Source organism: Tachyglossus aculeatus, chromosome 9, assembly GCF_015852505.1.
Source record: "Tachyglossus aculeatus isolate mTacAcu1 chromosome 9, mTacAcu1.pri, whole genome shotgun sequence".
Classification (NCBI taxonomy): domain Eukaryota; kingdom Metazoa; phylum Chordata; class Mammalia; order Monotremata; family Tachyglossidae; genus Tachyglossus; species Tachyglossus aculeatus.
In genome coordinates this window covers 57156079-57180604 of record NC_052074.1, presented here as the reverse complement: position 1 = coordinate 57180604, position 24526 = coordinate 57156079, and the positions used below count along the sequence as shown (strand labels likewise).

The 24526-nt window shown below is 41.8% G+C and overlaps 1 protein-coding gene across 8 annotated transcripts in view; it reads left to right on the top strand.

Moving 5' to 3' along the window:
• The window catches only part of ATF2 (activating transcription factor 2), a 48633-nt gene extending 43480 nt beyond the window's left edge, over nt 1-5153 (top strand). For 5 of the 8 annotated variants that reach the window (XM_038751082.1, XM_038751084.1, XM_038751083.1 and 2 more), the window contains one exon: nt 2600-5153. In XM_038751082.1, the coding sequence (XP_038607010.1) occupies nt 2600-2829 (230 nt within the window). In that variant the 3' untranslated portion in view covers nt 2830-5153. The remainder of the gene's footprint in view (nt 1-2599) is intronic. The other 3 variants (XM_038751085.1, XM_038751088.1, XR_005452287.1) reach the window with 2 other exon arrangements.
• Nucleotides 5154-24526: the final 19373 nt, after the last annotated feature.

Below are 24526 nucleotides of genomic sequence, written 5' to 3'. Positions count from 1 at the left end.
ATAACAGCACCGGGAATGCATTAGGTATCATTCATAATATATTACCCACAGCTTTCATTTTTATGATTTAGTGATGTATCAGGATATTTGTAAATGTGAAGATTGTTTCTGCCATATGTATCCACTTCATTTTAATTTGCCAGTGTCAGTAATTCCCAAGAAAAGAAACATTTTCTGTTGCATGCAAACAGTTCCTCAGGTGCTTGCGATAAAACTTAATGGCCACCATCTTTACTTGTAGTCATTGCAAGCAGTTCCATCAGAATGGGCAATATTTTTTAATTTAAAAGATTCAGAAGATTTAGCAACTCTCTATTGCCATATATATATTTAGAACTCTGATTTTTGTCAGTTTTGAGCATATAAATCTCTTCTCTGATATCCAGTCATTTTGACAAAATGGAGAATTACATTGTGGAGTAAATTGGAACAGTATAGAAATATGTTTGGGATTTGTATTAAACAATGATTGCTTCAGGGATGAAGCCATTATGGCTCCCATTTGACAGAACAACATAATTTCATATAGAAGCTACTGGGGATAACATTATGCATGCATGGTTTTCCTGAGCAAGGCAGGCTTTTTTTTTTAATCTTGGTGGTTTGAAATAGAGGTATGTATGTCTCACTAGATTGTCATGAAAATATCCTATAACTTCAGAAAGAAAATGAACTCATTTTCAAAAAATCCAGTCATTCTTCTAAAACTCTGGACCATAGAAGAAAGTGGAGTTTTATTTTTACAATTCAGTGCCCAAACTAAATATTTAATTAGGAGGCTTAAGTGGTCAGTCATTGTTGACTGATGTGTTTAAAAAACAAAACAAAACCCTCTCCAAAGATAAGGTCTATTTACATATGTACCTCTTGGAGACTTTGGTGTACTGTATTACCTAGCCTCTTTCAAGAAGACCAATATTGCTGACTGTTAATGAATGAACTACAGTGCAAAGAAGCATCTTGTATCTACCACTTTGACCCTTTAGTGAAGAGTTGGGATGAAAGTAACAGGATGGTGACTAGCAAGTTATATTAGAAATTAAGTAATGGCATAAACCCGGAAAGGAAGATTGGAGCTTAAAATACAGCGCTACTATAAATATAAAGTGAAAAGCAGGGATATATACTCTCAGTAACCATGAATCTCAGAGAATGATTTCTAGTTCAGAGGCATAAAATTCAACATTTGCACATAGTTTTAACTACTAAAAAAAAATCCATTAAAGGAAAGAAAAGGTTTTTCCTTTTGTGGAAAACTTTTTTAAAAAACTAGATTTTCCAATTCTGTCATCATAAAGGGAGTTTCAGAAACTGTCAGAATGATCAAAATAGAAAGTGTCCCCGATCATGATGATCTAAAATAAAAAAAATCTCCTGTCAGCAGACCTGGAATTGGACTGTCCTGTAGCAACATGTCCTGGGATCATTTGTTTTCCCGAGCTGTAGCATACTTCGTCATATAGCTTCTGGGTTAATGTAATCATTTTTCTCCTCTCAAGCTCTAACAAAGATCACTTGATCTCACTAGTTTGGGGGAGAAATATTGTGCTTCAGAATCTCTCTCCAAATATTAGGCTCTAGTGCTCTGGGCTGCAAATGGACAAGTGGGAAAGTAAAGGCTGCAGAGGCAAAGCTGGGCATGACAGCTTTGTGTTGCCAATTTGTACTTCCCAAGCGCTTAGTACAGTGCTCTGCACATAGTAAGCGCTCAATAAATACGATTGATGATGATGATGACAGTGCCCGGTGCTTCTGAAATCGGAAGCCTGAGCACTGAGCCAGCCAAGTTCCTCATTAGCGTCAGCACTTACTGAGCATTTGACTGCTATTTATGGGACTCTGCAGAACATAAAAAAGGAGTCAAAGTGACCAGTCCCTGCCCTCAAAACGCTTACAGCCTGATGGGGGAGACAAGCAGACACACAATGCCAAGTGTCAAATGAGGCAATAAATGAGAGCTTGAGTACCAGTGAGGAACTATAAACATAAACACATATTTGCACAGGAGGGCAAATGCGATTGATTGGGCTGGTGAGGGGGGTGGGGCAGCAGTTTGGAGGGTCTCAGATGGAGCAGATGGGACTACTCACCATCAGGATTCATTCATTCAATCGTATTAATTGAGTGTTTACTATGTACAAAGCACTGTAATGATCCTTTGGTGTAGTAGATGGAAAGTCAGCCAAAGTAACTGCAGTTCTGGAGAGTTAGGCAGAGTCATTTGAAAGCTCTTAGATCATGAATAACGAAATACATATCTTATCAGAAACGAGAAATGTTGGTAATTAGACCAAACAGATTGTCTCACCAAATGGAGTCATCTTCTAGAAATGTGTCATATGGAGTTAAGCCATGGCTTGTTTGCTTTTTCGTCTTTGACTAGCTCCCACTTAGTTTATAGCTTGGTCCTCTTCGGAAGCTTAGATTAAAAGTAGTTTTGTAGTAAATGTGCTTTCAGTTGTCCGGCCGGAGGCCCTCTTCTATCACTTTGATGCTTTGTCTTCCCTTTTTGCCATTGTTTTGGATGAAAGCAGCCAAGCGCACCGGCCAGGAGACGGACGAATCGGAAAGTAACATCCCCACTTGTCTCTTTTCCCAGCAGCTGCTGATAAAGACGACAGTTCTGAAGACACTTCAGTGCCAAGCAGCCCGCACGTCGAAGCCATCCAGCACAGTTCCGTGAGCACATCCAACGGAGTGAGTTCAACTTCCAAGGCGGAAGCGGTGGCCACGTCGGTTCTCACCCAGATGGCGGACCGGAGTCCCGAGCCGGCGCTGTCACAGATTGTGGTGGCTCCGCCTTCCCAGGCCCAGCCCTCAGGAAGTTGATTAGAAATCTGCATTGCCACAGTTTTAGATATTCAATAATGACTCAAAAGGGAAATCAAGGCAAGACCAGGCTCCAGCTAGAAGAAATGTGTAGTTTTAAAAAAAAAAAAAATCATTCATTTTTGTAACGATTGAATTGAAATGTGGCTTTTAAGATAAGGGCAGATGACAATCAGACGGAACAATAGTTTTGAGTCTCTTTGGAAAGACTTGACTTTTTTTTTTATAAATATTGTTAGGTTTACTAGTTCTGTGCTCAATGTGTAAAGTGTGTGTATAGTACAATGTGTTTTATTTCACTTTTATTTTTGGTATGATTTTAACCAACACGGGGATGAATTATCAATCTCCTCTTTCCCCTTTCCCGGACCTTTCCCCCGTCCTTGACTGTGAGAGTACTATTGTTATGTGACATTTATACCAAAGTTCTGCATAGTCCCTATTGACTTTGTAATGTTAACAAGGTCATAAAGCACTAGGCAAGAGAAAGATATTAACGGTAAATTTGCTTTTAATCTTTTTGCCTTTTTATTTTGCACAATATGAGAGGAAGAACCTTGAGAGAGAACACATCCTTCCTTTATTACAGTGTAAGTAGGGTTGTGTTGGTGGCTTTTTAACTCTTAACAGTTTTTAACAATGCCAGTGCAGTATAGGTAGGTTATACAGTACTTTCATGCACCTGTTTACTCTTAAACGAGATCAGGGTCATTCATTACAAAATGATTTTATTGTGGGGGTTTTTTATTTACCGTCAGTTTTATCAGCCTTTATCATTTCAAAGGGGAAGCTTTATTTTTGCAGCCAAATACAATTCTCCAGTTACCCTACTTTGTGAGGCATAGATAGTAAACCGATATATTGTACAATACAGGGTTGTCACGTCAATTACTTTCCCACAATTTACCAGTTCCCTTATGGGGTTCGAGTTTCAGGCTGGGGGGGTTTAATCCATACTCAAATGTAGTATGATGGCCAGAAAAGCTTGGAAAAAACCAACTACATTAGACAACTCCAGATTTTTCTTTTTGTCATGGTCTTGTACTTGCAAGCTATCTCGTACTTATTCTTGTGAAAGCACTGTCATCTTTTAGTAGCAAAATTTTGATACCTTTCTTGTGGGGGGGGAAAAAATCAGTATCTATCTTGAAAACAATGTAATTATAATGTGGAGTGTGTATGTGTGCGTGAGTGTGTGAATGGTTCTGTAGTTTATGCCAGCAATCTTTGCTTGAATGTTTAAAGATGCCTTCAATGTGATGCTGGCCAATAGATGATTGCAGTTTAAAATGTAATTTACTGTGCGGACTTGGATAACTAACATTCCATGATGTAGTTTGTTTCTGATGAGATGATTGTAGGTACACTTTTTTTCTCTCTATCCAATCATCTGTAGGATATTGAGTTTTTCTAAATGTGCCATTATCTATTGATTCTGCACTCCATGTTCAAAATACAGTACAATTTTACAATAGTCTAAGTTGTCAAAACAAGAAATGAATGTGTATGCTTTCAGGTAACAACTTTGTAAAATAGCTCAAAAGCATACCCAGTAGCAACTCTGACATTCAGGCAGGATTTCTGATGTAAATATAGCACGGATATCTGTAATGCATCTATAATAGGTTGTGTAGTTCTTCCTTCTCCATGCTATCCTAAATGCTGGAGTCTTGGTGCCATCAAATTCCTTAGGAGACTTGCATAAACGAATCTGTGTGAAATATCATTGATAATACTAAGAAATGAAACACTTTGTATAATATCCGACTGGAAGACTGTCAAATTTTGTCTGTCATTTCAGGACTCACAAATAATAGCAATTCTTACATCCGGCCTGTTGAATTCAGGAGGTAAGTAGTTGAATGCCCAAGCTAAAATCTCTTATTTAACTGAGTAGTTAGAAACTCATCGGTGACAGTAATTCCTACAATCATGATTTTTGCCACAAATGCTGAGAAGAGTGATCTCAAAGGCACAAAATGTGAATTCTGCAAGAAAGCTACAATTACCATTTTTTGTTGTATTTTTGGGGGTTTAAATGAAACCTCCCTTCACCTTCCTAAATGCCTCAAGGCATTTCTCAACTTTTATTTATACAAATTCAAGGGGTTTTTTGTTTTTAACTGTAAAGTAAAACTATATAGATGTAAGGAAACATGTAAACAACTAATGAGTCAGATTCCATTCTGAACCAACCTGTGTTCGACGAAAGCAGTATGAATTGTACAAAACACAAATTCCATTTTGACTTTTAGTCTTATGCCCTACTACTTCTGTACTTAGCATTTTGAGTCTTTACATTTGAAATGGTTCACAAACTGTACTGGTTTCTTTTATGTGCAGTTTGCATGAGTAAATCATCAGAGAATAAATCTATCTTTAAATTACGTTCACTTTTTATTGACGTTATCTCCCACAAAGTTATAACCTTTGATGCCCGACAGAGGAGACACTATTCCAGGTGGGTTGAACGTTTGGAGAGAGCCATTGTATAAAACTCATGTTTTTAACAATGCTGATAAGATGAAGGTGGGTGGGGGGTTGGCGGGGGTAGAAGACCCTGGCAAATCTTGTTGCTATAGAGCTCAGACTTAACCTAGATGATTTTAATTTCTTGCCAGTATTAATTAATCTTTTTAACCAGACCCAATTGGAGCTATTGTTTTTTTCAGGTTTAGTTACAGTAAAGGGAGTGCAAGTGAAAAATCACATTTCATTATGCTTCCCCACATACAGAGCAGCTCTTCCATTTTCTTCTCCCCATCCCTGCCCAATTCTTCAGTGTCTCCAGGATTATGAAGGAGAAGATAGTTTTAAAAAAAAAAAAACCTATTGGAAAACAGTCAAGTTTTAGATGGCTAGCTAGAAAAAAAACCCTGAAATCCCAGCAATTTCTAAATATGGTAAGCCAACCCAAACATTAAAGTAGGAGTCTGAGCAGCTCTGAACTGCCGATTGGAAACGTCTCAAGATGGATCTGCTGGTAAAACGGAAGGTGTGGAAGAGGGTTTGAGAGGATGAATCTGTTACGATAGTATTTGTACATGAGGGGAAATGTGTGGCTGTATCATTCAAAACATCATAAGCAGCATGGCCTAATAGAGCATGGATGTGGGAATCAGAGGCCCTGATGGGTTCTAACCCTGGCTCTGCCACGTGCCTATGATGTGACCCAAGGCAAATCACTTACATTTTCTGGGCCTCAGTCTCCTTACCTATAAAATGGGGATTAACTCCCTCTCCCTATACTACTGTATAACACCCTGGACAGTAGTATAGAAGTCAAATGTGTAAAACACAAATGGCTATAATATCTATAATTGGAGAATGACAAGATGAACAGAATGAGGAACATATAAGCTCAGGGGAGAAATAACTGATCAATAAATTGTTGAAGATAACAAGGAACAGGGACTGGTTAGAAGATTTCAAATTACCAGTTTTCCCTGCTTATCTCCCTGGATCTTCACAAAGGGAAAACCTGGACCAGCTCAGGAATGGGGACCAGAAGTACACTTTTATACTCACCCATCAACAGCTAGGATTCACTTTTTGCCCTAATCTGGAGCCTCTGCATCATCTGTTTTATACTGGTGAAGACACAGCTGGCAACTTTTGAGAAAAATGAAAAGATGCCCCCCTGCAAGCTCCTACTGGGGCAATCCAGAGCACCAAACCAGAGAGGAGAAAATGGGGACTACTATAGCGTGTCACAAACTCACCTTGAAAAGGCTCATTCACACCTATCATGTTCTTATCCTCATTCAAGTCCAGTGTAGCCTAATGGAAAGAGCACGGGCCTAAATTCTTATATTAAATTCTGTGCTTTGGTTTCCTCATTTGCAAAATGGGGATTAAATTATATTCCCTCCTATTTAGACTGTGAACCCAGTGTGGGAAAGGGCCCGGGTTTGACTTGATTATCTTGTGTCTGTCCCAGCATTTAGTACAGTGCTTGGCACATAGTAAGTGCTCAACAAACATGATAACTGCCACGGTGCATCCTGCTGCAGGTCCGTTCCCTTGGTACGTTAACGTGGGCACTCACATCAAACGGTGCCACTACCATGGACGTTCTGGTGGTCATAAACCAGGGTACAGATTGACATTAAGATCATTATATTGTGCTAAGAAATCTGTTTTACAAAATATTGTACTTTTCTCCACTACTACTGGTTTTTGTTTTGTTTTCCTGTAGGACTCCCTTCTGAGGTGAAAAACACTCAAGTATTCACAGACACAGAAGGAGAGCAAACATCTAAACTAGGAGAAAGATAAGTGCTCAGGAGGAGATTAGTGACTAGTCAAGCTGCCTTATTCCAGTCACTCCCAAATAGTTTTTCAAAAGCCCCCTCCCCAGAGTCCTGTACCTAAAGCCCTTTGGCAAATATTTTCTGCTCTTTGGTGTTTTATTTGTAAGAAAACTTACTGCTCTTCATATTCACTTTTTATTTCAGTTATACTTTCACTTCCATCCGAATAGAAACTTATTGAAATTTTGCATTTTCTTTCCAAAAAGAATCACTGTGGGCTAAAATGAACATCCAACTTAGTAAACCAATGAAATCACTTAGAATATTTCCCTGTAGAAAAAAAAATCACATAGAAGTTTGGCAGTGATTCCTTATTTTATGAACATCCAGTTAGTCTTTTGGGTATTTAGGGTTTTTAAAGCAGTATTTTACATACTGTTGCAGCACATATTGGTATTAGCTCAATCTGTTAGATATCTATAATTATCATGGCATCAAATAAGCTTCTTGCAGAATGCTGGTACAACTTTCCTGATTGGAAACATTCATAGAAGAAATACTTACAGTTTGTAAGTGTAATCCTGATCAGCAAAAGCCAGAGCGAGCAATGTAGCAGGAGCTCTTGCACATTAGAGGTTTATTATTTATTTTCTTCTTGCCCAAATTAACCACCCACTGATTTTAGCTTAAGGTTGAGTTGTCAAAACATGTCTTACTGAGATGAACCATGTGTCTCCTGCAGTTGGTAGAGTAAGTGTAAGTTATACTTTTGGCAAGTCGTATCTTCTGAAGTTGTTAGAAAGGGTTTTACTATAAATTATCTTGAAAACTGAAATTCATCAATATGTATTAATCATTTTAAGATCTGGATAAAAGGCATTTAGGAATGCTATATTCGAAGTCATGTAATTTTCCTCAGCTAGAAATAATCTGTAGATAATCCAGATGCAAATTAAGCCACCAAAATTTCATTTAGTTCAATCAATCAATCATATTTATTGAGCACTTACTGTGTGCAGAGCACTGTACTAAGTGCTTGGGAAGGACAAGTTGGCAACATATAGAGACAGTCCCTACCCAACAGTGGGCTCACAGTCTAAAAGGCCTCAAACAAAAATTAATTTTGTATTTTAGAAAAATACACCTCCTGTATATTCCCCAAATTCCTAGAATGATAAGTACTTAATCAGTGATGTGATGTGGCTTAAATGGAGTGCCCACCTGAATAGATATTTTATTGAACACAAAACTATATACAGTTGCTGAAGTTTCTTTAGTTCTAGTGCATATTAAGAAAATCACTGCTCGGGTTTCAGGGAGGCAGTGTGGCCTGGTGGATAGAGCACAGGCCTTGGGAGTCAGAAGAACCTGCAGACAAATGTTGATGCCAGAATTAGAACCCAGGTCCTTCTGAATCCTAGGCCTGAGTTCTATCATTAGGCCACATTGCCTGTATCTTCTCTCCTGAAACTTTATAAGGTCTGGGTTGCTTAGAACTATTATAAAACAGACACGTTGAATGAAACTGGGAACAGTATCTGACACTAGTCTTTCTAAATTACTTTCCCTACATCTCTCTCTCTTTGAGGATGTTACTCTCAGTTTAGAATGCTCTCCTTTTGCTTTCTTATTTTGTCACTTTTCACAGCAGAATTCAAAAATGTGCCGTTAAAGCCCTAGGCAAACTAATAACGAACACAAGCCTATTCAAAGGGAATGACTTTGAAAATTGTTTTAGGATTCACATGCTTAACTTAAAGGACATATAACTGGGTTCCAGTACAAAGTAGGTAATGTTTGATTAAAACATCAAAAACTTTAATGAACGAGAGAGTTAAGACTAAAAAAAATGGAATGAAAATCCTGAATGCAATCAGTAAGGTTTTTCATGGTGTTCTCTTATTTTGGGGGGGGGGGAGCGCAAGTGGGGGAAGAGCGATTAAAAAAAAAAATTCAGTCTGAATATTCTTGATCAAGACGCTGTCTACCGGCAATTTAATACAGCCAAAGCTAACACATTCAGAAAATATTTCTACTCCATGTAGTCTTATTTTCCTGTTTAATGAATGAAAAAGGTTGGTTGACATCATTGTTTATTTTCAGTCTATAATAAGACTGGAAATTCTCACTTTTTATGTATTTTAAAAAGCTGGAATGGGGAAGTTAAAATTGGAAGGCAGCCAAGAAGCAGCATGGCCTAGTGGAAAAAGCACAGGACTGGGAGTCAGAGGACCTGGGTTCTACTCCCTCTTCTGCCGGTTTCCTGCTGTGTGACCTTGGCCAAGTGCCTTAACCTCTCTGTGCCTGTTTTCTCAGCTGTAAAATGGTGATTCAATACCTGTTCTCCCTCCTATTCAGATTGTGAGCCCCATGTGGTACACAGACTGTGTTGGACCTTATTACCTTGTATTTACCCCAGCACTTAGTACAGAGCTTCCCCCATACTAAGTGCTAAACAAATACCACAATTATTATTAATTAGGCTACAAAGTGTTACAGTAGCATGACATGATTTAGTGATGTATTGTGATGTCATGCCCAAGAGATAAGCTTTACCTGCAAAGATCAGAAGTCCTTTTTGAAGAGAATTTTCCTAGAGAGAATTCCATTTGTGAATCTGTTTAGAGAATATTTAACCACAGTCTAATGGTAGCAGGGATTAAGATGAGCAGATAGGAACATATTTTCAGAACCCCAAACCTCTAGCCTTGCCTACAAGCCTAGCCCAAAACCTGACCAGTCAGGTGTGAACAGGACTTTCAAACCTTTTGGACAAGAAGAATCAATATCATGACCTGTAGCTTTTCAGTCTTTTCATACTGGGAATTGTGGCAAGGCATTCTAGTATTGAATCCCACAGATTTTACCAAGGGAGTCAGATTTTTTTTTTTAATTCTTTGAAGGACTTTAATAAACCTTACACATTTTTTTCTCATCATTGTCAGGGAAGACATAACATTTGGTTTGACCAAGGTGGCTAAATCAAAGCAGAGGATTCAAAGAGCAGTTATTTAATTCTTTCATTTTTCCTTCATGCCCGTTTCTCTGTACTTTCCAGATCAGTTCCTCTCAAGGCTGGGACCAGAATTCATGTCCATTTTCATCCTAGTCAAGTTAGGAGGTAAGAGCTAAATAAGACAGCACCCTTCAGGGCTATTGAGAGGATTAAATGAGAGATTGTGAGCTGCAATATCGTTCAGAATATTCATAATAATGTATTTTTAAGGGCTTACTATGTGCCAAGCACAGTAATAATAATAACAATAATAACTGGTATTTGTTAAGCACTTACTATGTACCAGACATTGTAGTAAGTACTGGGGTAGATACAAAATAAAAAGGTCCCACATAGGGCTCACAGTCCAAGTAGGAGGGAGAATAGGAACTGAATCCCTATTTTGCAGATGAGGGAACTGAGGCACAGAGAAGTGACTTACCCAAGGTCACACACCAGGTATATGGCAGAGCTGGGATTAGAACCCAGGTCCCCTGACTCCCAAGCCCATGCTCTTTTCACTAGAGCACACAGCTTCTCAGCAGGATAGATACAAAATCATCAGGACAGACATAGTCTGAATCCCACACTGGCTCACAGTTTAAGTGGGTGAGAGAACATGTATTTAATCCCCACAAGGAAACCGAGGCACAGAAAAGTCCAGGGAGTTGCCTAAAGCCACACAGCAGACAAGTGGCAGATAGAACCCAGTTTCTCTGACTCCCAGTCTTGTACTCTTTCTATTAGGCAGCAGTGATGTTGGGCCCCTGATGCTTTTAAGAGCTGCCTTTGGGACTTCCCTTTTGTCTTGTTCTTTACCAGTTGGGGAACAGTGACTTGTCCCCCAAATTTGAAAAAAACAATTGAATCTCAAACTAGGAATATAGATGTGTAAGCCTTCATTGTTCAGAACTATTGTTCAAAGACGGCGCAAGGGGCTGTAATAGTAAATCGAACCAAGTCGTCCATCCCTCAAATTCTCCATCACCTCCTAGGCAGCCTGGTCCCTTTATCCTCAGGGTCAGTTGGTATTTGATAGCGAGGGGGGCAGTCAGGGCCGCTGCCGGGTTTGGTCGGCCACCCGAAGGCTTGGGGGGCTTGGAGTGGTGAGGAGGAGAGCAGACCATCCTAGTCACCTCACACCCCCATTCCTCAAGGTTGCTTAGCAGCCACCACCAAAGCCACCTACCTGGCAGGTCCTAGGAGCAATCAATCAATCAATCAATCCAGCCGTCATTCAAGGGTATTTGTTGAATGCTTACCGTGTTTCATTCTGGAAGTCAGTCAGAAGGACCTGGGTTCTAATCTTGAGTCCACCAGTTGTCTGCTGGGTGACCTTGGGCAAGTCATTTCACTTTTCTGTGCCTCAGTTATCTCGTCAGTAAGGTGGGGATTAAAACTGTGAGCCCCACGAAGGACAGGGACTGTGTCCAACCCAATCTGTACCCACCCCAGCATTTAGTACAGTGCTTGGCCCATAGTAAGCGCTTAACAAATATCTCCATTATTATTCTTATTATAGCAGAGCACTGTACTAAGTGCTGGAGGGAGCATTAGGAGCCACATTTTAAACAGCTGCACAGAATACCTGGAGCAATACAAGGCCTGTTTCCCAGTCACCCACTTCTTGCTTATCATTCATTTAAAAAAAAAATCAACATCAGCATGACAGATTTGGTGTTCTGAACTCACCCAAGGTCATATCTGACCCTCAAGTTATTTATACTTCTGTCTCTCAAAGAGCTCAAAGTGGTACACGATTTATGTTGTTGTTATTATTATCGTCATTATTATTATTATCACTATTAGATAGTGTCCTATGGCACCCTGGAGTTCCAGAATGGTTTGGAGTAATTTTTATTCGTTCTTCATTGTCTCAGAAGCAGCTCATTAAGCATCAGTGTTCCCAGGAGGAAGGTAGGCGGTTGTAGGAACCTCATTTTGCAGATGGCTCATTCGGACACAGACTACCAAGACTACGGCAGAGCGAGCAGTGACATTTGAGACTTCTAACCCCCGGCTGAAGGTGGTTGACTTTCCAGGCCTTCCCCAGCTTTTTCCAGTCCCACAAGGCATACATGCAACTTCATGGTGCTCTTTACTTTTTGTTTCCTAACTGGCGTTTTACGAATCCTCATTTATTTATTTACTAAAGCCATAACCCAAGGATCCCCCCTCCCCCCCTTTTTTTTTTAAACAGTATTTGTTAAGCACTTACTCTGTGCCAAGCACTAGGGTAGATACAAGCTAATCGGCTCGGGCACAGTCCCTGTCTCACGCGGTGCTCACAATCTTCATTTTGCCTTGAATTACCCAGCTGTTTCAGGCCAAAAAAAATTTAAACTGCTCTCTCCAGATATTTGAGGCCAAAGTGTTTTTTGGATCTGCTTTTTAGCCAGATCATTTTTGTGTGGACCCGGGCTAAATTCTGTGGGTCAACGCTGCCCCAGAGATCTGTGTCAAGGTGAAAAAATTAACAACAAGGGCACATGAGCACGGCTGGACTTCTGTCAGAGAATCCCACTCGCTGGCCAGCCTGGACTCCATGCTCCCTGTCCATTGAGGAACTGAGGCAGCAGAGGTGAGGGCCTTGGAGCCTGCCCATTCGCTTTATCCGTTAACAGGCTGGATATTGTTTGGACTCTGGATCCCTCTGCTGGTACACCATCCTCTACCATTCATACTTCACACAGTTCCAGCAAATAGAAGTGTCAGATCAATTAATGGGATCGAGCCCTCACTATTTGCAGGGCACTGTACTGAATGATTGGAAGCGTACAATACAGCAGAATTAACAGATACGTTCCCCGCTCATAACGAGCTTACAGTCTAGAGGAGTCATAAAACACACACAGTTATGATCACACACAGCAGGAACATGAAAATATATGTGAAATCCTTTTTGTCTTTGCAGAGAGAAACACGCCTGGTAAGTACTAAATAATCGGGACAAGGGAGGGGGTCGGGGAGTGATGGGAGGTAAGTGCCAGAGGGCTTCTTGGAAGTGTGGCATAGTGGATAGAGCACGGGCCTGAGAGCCAGAAGGTCATGGGTTCTAATCTCAGCTCCACCACTTGTCTACTGTGTGACCTTGGGCAAGTCACTTCTCTGGGCCTCAGTTACCTCATCTGTAAAATGAGGATTGAGATTGTGAGCCCTCTGGGGGACAGAGACTGTGTCCAACCCAATTTGCTTGTATCATCCCATTGCTTTTTACAGTGCCTGGCACACAGTAAGCCCTTAACCAATACCATTATCATTATCATTATTATTATTATTATTATATGGAGTTTTGAGCAGAGTTCAAGGGAAGAGGAAACTCTAGGTGGTGGGAATGGCATCTAGGTGGCTTGGAGGTGAGAAGGATGTGGACAGGACTTGCAACTAAGCAGATTTGTCTATGAATGTACAGCCCACTGGGGCTTGATTTAATCAATCAATCGATGACAGCTGTCTGGGGCGGTGTGCTGCGTTCCTACTGTGTGCAGAACCTTATACTAAGTGGTTAGGAGAGGTCCCAGGCCTCAGGGGGTGTACAGTCTAAGTGGCCTCTCCCACCCATTAGATAGATGGGGGAGCCTTGACTACCTAAAGGGTAACTCTGCATTCCCCAAGTGAGATGATTGTTCTCTTGTGATGGGAGGCAGTGTGGTTAAATAGGAAAAGCACGGGGCTGGCAGCAGGGAGATCTGGGTTCTTGACCCTGCTCTGCTGCTGGCCTGCTGTGAGGTCTTCGGCAAGATGTCTCTTAACCCTTTTAGGCCTCTGTTTTCTCACCTGCAAAATGGGTGTTATAATTCCCACCTCTCCTTATCTCCCAGGGATGTCATAAGGATAAAGTGAAACAAAATACTTTGGGAAAAATTAGTGGGCTGTGCATATGCAAGGGAATGGTACTATTATTTTGACCAGCAGAATCTCTAGCAATGCATCCAATTTATTTTCCCAGTAAGTATTTTCCCAGTAAACAGTTCATTCATTCATTTATTCAATCGTATTTATTGAGCGCTTACTGTGTGCAGAGCACTGTACTAAGCGCTTGGGAAGTACAAGTCTGAGCCCAGACTGAGCCCCCCTTTTCCTCGTCCCCCTCCCCATATATCTTTGTGGACTCAAGTGAGGGAGAAGAATCAGCCCACCCTGCCCATTGTAGGGACATTATGCTAAGACTGAATGGGGTATTTGTTTTGTTTTTATTCTATGGCATGTGTTAAGTGCTTACTATGTGTCAGGTGCTCTTCTAAGCACTTGGGTAGATACAAAGTAATCAGGTTGGACATAGTCCATGCCCCACATGGGGCTCACAGTCTTAATCCAGTCTTATGTTGCCAACTTGTACTTACCAAGCGCTTAGTACAGTGCTCTGCACACAGGAAGCGCTCAATAAATACGATTGATCGATTGATTGATTGTTCTACACGCTGGGGGAGATACAAGGTAATCAAGTTGTCCCCCGTGGGCCTCACAGTCTTCATCCCCATTTTCCCGATGAGGGAACTGAGGCCCAGAGAATCCCTTCCCCACAGCACCTGTATATATGTATGGATGTTTGTACATAATTATTACTCTATTTATTTTACTTGTACATAGCTATTCTATTGATTTTATTTTGTTAATACGTTTGGTTTTGTTCTCTGTCTCCCCCTTCCAGACTGTGAGCCCACTGTTGGGTAGGGACTGTCTCTAGATGTTACCAGCTGTGTACAGTGCTCTGCACACAGTAAGCGCTCAATAAATACGATTGATTAATTGATTAATCCCCTTTTAACAGGTGAGGGAACTGAGGCACAGAAAAGTGAAGTGACTTGCTCAAGGTCACACAGCAGACAAGTGGTGGAGCTGGGACCCAGGTCCTTCTGACTCCCAGGCAGTGCTCTGTCCATCCACTAAGCCACACTATTTTTCTCTAATGACGCGGGCCACCATTTCGGGGGTGCCAGGGAGTGGGACGGAGGGCACAAACTTCTGACAATCGTGCCACCAGCCCAGCCCCCAGTTGTGGGTGACATTTTCTCCTCCTAAAGAAAGAGTAGATTCTGTGCAAGCAGCTGCCTGGCACCCACAGAGTGATCCACCGCTTGAAGCGAGGTGAGGCCAGTGGAGAAAAATGGAGGTGGAAGGGAGGGTGGCTGCCCCTTCTACAGCCGCAGGTGGGAGAATCGAGCTTCTCATTTGGAAACTACTTGGAGATCCTTGGAGGAAATGAAGGCACTGCTTAAAGCTTTTCATTATTTTTAATGTAATGAATGAATAAAGCACTCATAAGTGAGCAACAAAAACCCATAAACGCAAAAAGGACAAAACTAAATTGGACCCTTCCTGAGCTATACTAATTAAATTTAGGCTAATGTTATTTAAGGGTAGAATGTCCGGATGGGCTAATAAAAGCCCAAGGAATTAGTCTGATTCACCGAGGTACCAGGGGCCTAATCTGCTGTTGACTAAACAAACTACTTACCTAAGAGCCACCACATTTTAAGTTATTTACATTCCTTCAGAGTTGTGACCTGTACAAAAGCTACATCAATGTGATGTCAGGCTATATTTCACTGTGGTTCAAATGCATAAATGTAGATAAAATTTTCCATAAGATCTTTAATCACTAATTCCTTGGAGTTTCAGGGAAGACATCCTCTTTCTTTTAAACTTCAAAACACCATAGTAGAACAAAAGGCCGGTTTCTTTCATTTTGCTTCTCCATCCTGGACAGCAGCCGTGGTAATGATATGTGTGTTACACTTTAATCCCCTCCAACTGCTGTTAATCAACTCTTTTTGAACAAGGGATCTGACTATCCTTTCATAAGGATTTCATTCTTGCAGTGAATGTGGGCAGGGTATGTGACTGTTTATTGTTGTATTGTAGTTTCCCAAGCACTTAGTACAGTGCTCTGCACATAGTAAGCGCTCAATAATAATAATAATAATAATGGCATTTGTTAAGCGCTTACTATGTGCAAAACACTGTTCTAAGCGCTGGGGAGGATACAAGGTGATCAGGTTGTCCCATGTGGGGCTCACAGTCTTAATGCCTATTTTCCAGATGAGGTAACAGGCACAGAGAAGTTAAGTGACTTGCCCACAGTCACACAGCAACAAATACAATTGAATGAATGAATTTGGAAAGACGGTGCTAAAATAAATTGGGAAATTGCTAAAATAAAACATGGTTAAACTGAGAAGGAAGTGGACCTTCATTTGGTAGCTATGCAGAATAATTCTAGTTTAAATAACTGAACAAAATTAGGTTTGGTTTTATCAGATTTTTGTTCAGGTTAAGTTTTTTTGTACAAGCTAGTTTTTGTATGGATAACTGAACAATTTGATTTTTTCGGGGGTGGTATTTGTTAAGAGCTTACATTGTGCCAGGCACTGGGGTAGATACAAGATAATCAGATCACGCACAGTCTTGCTCGCTCATGGGGCTCTAAATCTAAGGGGAGGGGAGAACTGGTATTGAACCCCAATTTTAGAAAAGAAGAAATTGAGATATATTTACGTGACTTGCCCAAGGTCAAACAGTAATTAAATGGTAGAGCCAGGGTTACGTCCCAGGTCTCCTGTCTCCCAGGCCTGTGTTCTTTCCACTAGGACATGCTGCTTCCCAATAAATAAAAAACAGTAATGTTTTGAAAATCAGTTTTCCATTAGCATAAACTTAGGTGGGGAAGACTTCCTTAGGAAAATGAGTGTTGAGGTGAACTTTGGAGAAGAGGAATGTACAAAGAGACCAGATGTCCGGCATTAATGAAGAGTCTTAAATTCAGACCCCAGATCCTCACCTAAGAAAGACGGCTGGCAAGAGCCAGCATAAAGCTGAAGCTGAGTGGCCTAGTAGAAAGAGCAAGGGCCTGGGAATCAGAGGACCTGGGTTCTAATCCTGACTCTGCCACTTGTCTGTCGTGCAAGCTTGGGTAAGTCACTTAGCTGCTCGGTGCTTCAGTTTCCTCATCTGTAAAATGGGGATTAAAACTGTGAGGACAGGGACAGCGTCCAACCCGATGATCTTGTATCTACCCCAGTACGTAGCATAGCACTTGACACGTGGTAAGCACATAACAAATAACATGAAAAAAAGAACACCCCCAGTTTCCACGTTCAGCCCAGCATGGGGTAAGGGGGCATCAGAAGACTGTGAGCCCACTGTTGGGAGTGTCTCTATATGTTGCCAACTTGTACTTCCCAAGCGCTTAGTACAGTGCTCTGCACACAGTAAGCGCTCAATAAATACAATTGATTGATTAGAAGGAAGACCTACTGCCACCACCATGTAAGGTGCCATGGCTGCTGCAGGCGCTTCTGCCATTCTTCTTCCCCTTTAACCTTGGATCTTTGTCCCTATCCCATGGAATCCCCACCTCCTCTTCCACTTTTGAGCTCCAGAAAACACAGTCATCTCATATCAGTCATCTGGTGCCTGGAGAGCATATTCTGGGCATTAGGCCAAGGAAAGGGCATTCCAGGGACACACACACACCTCTCTTTTTGGATTTGTGAGATTTTTTTTTTCCTTTTGTCAAGAATAACCCTTAATTTCAAGCTACCACTAAAGGTTATCTTTTTCCAGCTTGCATTGTTGCACAGGAGAAAGGCAGGAAGCACAGGAAGACGTTCCCTAAGACAGCCGGTTTCCTTTGGCAAACTCAAGAGCAAGGAGACACTCGCAAATCAAGTAGAGGATATGGATTAGACTAACGCAAAGCTGAAAACAAGAATAGAGAACTGCCAACAAGATGGCTTGTGAGCAAAACAGACACATCAGAACATTACATCAGCACCCTCTTCTGCAGGAGTATTTACTGAACACCTACTTGGTGCTCAACACTGTACTAGATGCTAGACACCAGTGGAATAGTGACTGGAAGAAGTTCTCATCCCCAAATTTAAAAAGGTTGTTTTGTGTTCTCCGTGCCTTTAAAATAGGCTAATACTATGGAAAAATCTACTAATGTCAACTTTGAGCATACACCATCAACAGGAACACTTTCTTTAAGATTAGACACCTGAATATTGTTCTGTAATTTATAACTTTTAGCTGGAGGCCCCTAAACCCAAGGAAGGGTGTGTGAAGAGATCAATTAATCAACAGTAAACAGTAAGCACTCAAATATGATTTATTGAGCACCTACTGTAGTAAGCACTTGAGAGGGTACAATACAACAGAGTTGGTAGGCACATTCCCTGCCCACAATGACCTTTATCTTACAAGAATTTAAATCATCAGCAGATTAACATGACATTTTATCTGGTGATGTGCTTTTTCGATATGAATTAGGAAGGGATTTAAATCATAAAACTCTTGTTCGCAATTTTAGAGTTACACTCTCCTTGTTTTGAAATTCACTATATATTTCCACTATAGGAGAAACCCTTTGGTTGTCAGTATGACACTATTAATTCTCCTGAAAATAGATAGGCATTCTAGAAGGTTTCAAAGCCAATTCCAAAGCACTTTTGGATTCAGATGGACCACTAGCCATATACTGTTCACCCCAACATCCAAGCATACAATTCTAATTGAGATCAGAGAGAATGAGATCAAGGCCCGTCAATCCATTCCAGATCAGATGAATGTAATGAAAGCATTATTAACCACACATCATAGACCCTTAAGCATCTTTACACTCCAGAAAGGATGGACAAACCAGTAGTAGAGATGGGAATGTAAAATAACAGGCTCCCTCAAACCTGATTGCTTGCTGTTGACTCAATAACACAATATTCATTTATTTTTTATAGATATGTTAGTGGATTTTCATTCAAACTTTTTTCTTTTCTGCCCTTCCCTTCTCACTGTCAGTGAGTCAATCGTATTTACTGAGTGCTTACTGTGAGCAGAGCATTGTACTATGCGCTTGGGAGAGTACAGTACAACAATAATACAGACACATTCCCTGACCACAAGGATTACTAATAGTGAGATGCTACCTTTGGTTCCTTGTTTTCAAAATTCTCATTTACTGAGTGAAGAAACTATGACCCAAAGTCTCTTTTTCAGAAACAGAACAGAAGTGCCCTGGAACAGAAGGGCACTTGCTAAAGGAAGTCTGCTGAATCACTAAAGAGAAAAAGATCAACCTGCAAAGAAATTATTGTAAGCAATACAAAAAAATTAAAGGATTAGATGGTTTTTGTTATCTTTAGATGATAGTGATACTAGAAATTAAGGCTGGTTGGTAGTTTGTATTTTCAACCTTCATTCTATTGCCTTTGCAAAATATTCTTTCTATGACATAGGTGATTACACTATGCATAATGAATTTATTTTCAAATTGGCAATTCCCTATTTTGAAACGTGTTAGCATTTTAATTTCTAGTCGGTTGATTTATTGAACATTCTAATACGATTGTTTTGAAAAGTAAAATTCAAAACTTCCCAAAATCGGAACCAATATTTTAAATAATAGTAATGGCATTTATTAAGTGCTTATTATGTGCAAAAAGTACTCCAATATTTCTCTATTTTTAAATGAGCCACAACAAAATGAAATCTGCTTTTCACAACATGATTGTATGTAATTTACTGCAAGGGGACTTTTAATGAGAATGACTTTAAATGATTCTGACATAAGACCACTAAACAAACTAAGGCATCACCCTTAATGGCCACTTGTAAAGTGGTTAACACCCTTCCTTATATTGAATCCACAGCTATAAGAATAGTACTGGTCTCCAACTGGTCGGAATCCAAGCACATTCAACTTCAGCTTGGATACCGCTATCTCTGCACAAAGCATTCTCAAGAAATGAAAACAGGAAAAAAAATGGTTTTACAAGCAGTAAATTAGAAGATGGTTTGAATTGAATGCTAGATCCATGATTGATGGAAGTGCCTACAGTAATCAAACTAAAATCTGATAAAGTAATGAAGTGCTGAATTTTCTCCAGTGTTCTTAGTAGTACACTGGAAGCCAAGGTAGGTGTGTGTTTCATAGTACTTGGGAACTATTTTGTTCTGAAGTCAATGGCTGGGAAAGAGGCCGATTGACTTTATGGGACCCGCTTTATAATTATGATACGCATTTGGCACTTACTAAAGACTAGGGGATAAGAGAAGCGGAGGGCCGGGCAGGGCCGGCTAACTGCTGTCTGGAGCGGGATGCCCACTTTAGGATAATGTCCCGCCGGCCTTGGCCATCACGTTTCATTAGTCTTGACTTTTGGTAGTTCTCTAATTACAAACTAAGCACTGGCTGCCAGCCCGTGGCCTTGGCTGCTTTTTCCCCGTCATAGTGGCCCTAAAGAGGTGAAAAGTCGGCTGACTCCAGGGCAAGCAAGGAGGGCACTCCTCAATGGCGGAGAGGATGTTGGCAAGGGGAGCAGAGGGCCTGACCTTGCTTGTTCTGCCACTTCCCAACTCTGCAGAGAGGGCCTCTGGGCTGCAGGAAGAACCCGTTTTACATAAAACGACTGGAAAAATGCTTGCTCTATTAAATAATCAATTGATAATATTTACTGAGCTGGAGAAGCAGCATGGCTCAGTGGAAAGAGCCCGGGCTTTGGAGTCAGAGGTCATGGGTTCAAATCCCGGCTCCGCCACTTGTCAGCTGTGTGACTTTGGGTAAGTCACTTCACTTCTCTGTGCCTCAGTGACCTCATCTGTAAAATGGGGATGAAGACTGTGAGCCCTACGTGGGACAACTTGATCACCTTGTATCCTCCCCCAGCGCTTAGAACAGTGCTTTGCACATAGTAAGCGCTTAACAAATGCCATCATTATTTAATCTGTGTAGAGCACCATACTTAGCGCTTAGGAGAGTACAATAGAGTAATTAGTCCTTATCCTTTCCCTCAAAGAGTTTTGAATCCAGTGTGGGAGAGTAATCTCTCCTGGATGTTCCTAGCTCAGTACAAAAGTGGTTCAACAATAATGGTATTTCTTAAGCGTTTTCTATGTGCCAAGCACTGTGCTAAGCACAGGGATAGATACAAAATGATTACGACAGACCTACTCCCTGTTCTACCTGGGGCTCACAGTCTAAGTAGGAGGAAGAGGAGGTATGAATCCCCATTTTACAAAGGAGTAAACTGAGCCACAGAGAAGTTTAGTAACTTGTCCAAGATCACAACAGGTAAGTGGTGGAGTTGGGACTGGAATGCTAGGCTGGGAATCCTATTTATGGTTTGTTTTTAAGGCATGACATATCTCACTATCCTAGCTGTAAAGGTAAGAACTGCTTTTACACAGGAGTAAATAGTTCTTTCTCAAAGTCATACTCAACACTGGGTAGAGACCTCAGATTCTGGATTGTTAGGATGATTATCTTGTATCAACCCCAGTGTTTAGCTGGTACTGTACTATATGCCAGTACTGTAATTGAAGCTTTACCAGAAATATTTTATTTGGAGAGGGAGGGTCTTAGCAGACAGTAAGCACTTAACTGATATAATTATTATTACTAGGCTGGTGCCAACAGAATGTAAAAGGGAGAATCCAGTACTGTAATTGAAGCTTTACCTAACATACTTTCTTTGTTGAGACTTACTTATTCATCACGTTTCTGGAGAGCAAACTGGTTTTCAAAGGAAGATGATATGATACAATTCAGGAGCATTTTCATTATAGATTTAAAATTGTTCTGAGGGTTTGAAGACTTGTTTCTTTTGATAGTGAGATGTGAGCCATATCCCACTGGGGACAGTTACCAAGTACCAAAGATCTAAAGGTTCCATCCATCCTGCATGTTGATTTTCACATTCTCTACTTGAATTTGCTAAATATCAAAGGCATCTGTCTTCAAATAAAAAATGTGGCTCCTTTTTTGCTACCTTCTCTCCTGATTTGAGTGTACTGTGAAGTCATGACCCTGAATTTGCTGAAGCTTCTTATGGAAAATAACCCTCAATTTTATGGGAACACTAGTCCCCAGTGAGATAAAGAAAAAAAATACTACTGGCAGAATATGAAGGGAAAGGGGAGGTACTATTTCAGGGATAGGAGAAAACTAAAAGAAAAAAATGATAGCAGAAGTGGAAAGGAAAGTGGAAGTTAAAGAAGTAAGGTTTGTTTAAGATTACATGCAGAGATTGAGCCACATTCATTCAAAAAAAGCAGGTGTTTTCTAGGGAAGTGGTAGGGCGGGGGGGAGGGGGCATGCTGGATGTGTAAATACATTATTAATAGACCAAGACTGTAAAAAAAAATTTGACTTGCTTTGAGTTTTAAGAGCATTTTTAAACAAGCAAATCTAAAAGCGTGGGTTTTTTTTGAAAACTTGTGAAATAGGACAGAGGCTAGGTGATAGGAGATACACCCCACCTAACAATAACAGGAGTAATATCTGGCAGGAAATTCAAATTGCTCTTCTGGGATAATGCTCTAAGTTTCTATTGGACAGAAATCCCCAAGAAGTGATTTGATTTCTCTGTGCCTCCATGTCCTCATCTGTTAAATAAGGATTAAAAGGCTGTTCTCCTTCCCCCTTTTAGAGTGAGCCCCGTATGGGTCAGGGATTCTTTCCGACCTGCTTATCTTGTCTCTACCTCGAAGCTTAGTACAGCGCTTGGCCCATAGTAAGCACCTAATAAGTACCAAAATTGTTATCGTTTCTGTTAACCGGATCAAACCAGCACTACGTGACGGGAGGAAAAGGAGCTCAGTGGACAGCCACCTTTGCCAAGTCACTTGGCTCTTCCCATTTCCTTCAAAATGGTACTGGATTTGTGTTTGTGTGTGTGTGTGTGTCTCTCTCTCTCTCCTGTGAGCCAGCCAGGACCAAACCTCTTTCTTTCTTTTTTAATGGTATTTGTTAAGCACTTACTGTATTCCAGGCCCTCAAATGGGGTAGTTACAAGTGCATCAGGTTGGACACAGTGCCTGTCCCACATAAATTCGATTGAATGAATGAATGAATGGGGCTCACAGACTTCATCCCCATTTCACAGAAGAGGCAACTGAGGCCCAGAGGAGTGAAGTGACTTGCCCTAGGTGGCAGAGCTGGGATTAGAACCCAGGTCCTTCCGACTCTCTTGATCCACTGGGCCAGACTGTTACCTCAGGAGAGGAGCACTGTCCGGAGATTGTGAGCCTGTTGTTGGGTAGGGACTGTCTCTATATGTTGCCGAATTGTAATAATAACGTTGGCATTTGTTAAGCGCTTACTATGTACCGAGCACTGTTCTAAGCGCTGGGGAGGCTACAAGGTGAGCAGGTTGTCCCACGTGGGGCTCCCAGTCTTCATCCCCATTTTACGGATGAGGTAACTGAGGCCCAGAGAAGTGAAGTGACTTGCCCAAAGTCACACAGCTGACAAGTGGCGGGGGTGGGATTAGAACTCACGACCTCCGACTCCCAACCCGGGTGCTTTCCACTGAGCCACAATGCTTCTCCACCCTTGTAATAATAATAATAATGATAGCATGTATTAAGTGCTTACTGTGTGCAAAGCACTGTTCTAAGCGCTGGGGAGGTTACAAGGTGATCAGGATGTCCCATGGGGGGCTCACAGTCTTTATCCCCATTTTTACAGATGAGGGAACTGAGGCCCAGAGAAGTGAAGCGACTTGCCCAAAGTCACACAGGTGTCAAGCGGCGGAGCCGGGATTTGAACCCATGACTTCGGACTCAAAAGCCCGGGCTCTTTCCACTGAGCCACGCTGCTTCTCTTTCCAAATGGTTAGTCCAGTGTTCTGCACACAGTGAGCGCTCAGTAAATAGGACTGAATGAATGGGAGACCGAGGAAAAGGGCGGGGCGTTTAACACCTCAGTCGACGGGCGGACGGTTCCCGCCGTCGGGGGTCCGGAGGGCGCAGGCGCAGAGCCCGCCACGGGCGTGCGAAGGCCCCGTTGCTATGGGAACGAGCCCGGCCCGCCCGCGGGGAGAGGCAGGAGGGCAGCCAGGGCGGTCGGTCGGTCGGTGATGAGGGGGAGTAAGATGGCGGCCCGGCGGCTGGAGGATAATAACGGTGGCATTTGTTAAGCGCTTACTATGTGCCAAGCACTGTTCTAAGCGCTGGGGACGATACAAGGTGATCAGTTGTCCTATGTGGGACTCCCAGTCTTCACCCCCATTTTACGCATGAGGTAACTGAGGACCAGAGAGGTGAAGTGAATTGCCCAAAGTCACACAGCTGACAAGTGGCGGGGGTGGGATTAGAACCCACGACCTCCGACTCCCAACCCGGGTGCTTTCCACTGAGCCACAATGCTTCTCCACTCTGGTACTTTCTAACAGTTTAGTACAGTGCCCTGCACACAGCGAGCGCTCAGTAAATAGGACTGAATGAATGAGCGACCGAGGAAAAGGGCGGGGCGTTTAACACCTCAGTCGACGGGCGGACGGTTCCCGCCGTCGGGGGGCTGGAGGGCGCAGGCGCAGAGCCCGGCACGGGCGTGCGAAGGCCCCGTTGCTATGGGAACGTGGCCGGCCCGCCCGCCCTCCCGCCGGGAGAGGCAGGAGGGCAGCCAGGTTGGTCGGTCCGTCGGTCGGTCGGTCGTGTGGGGGAGCAA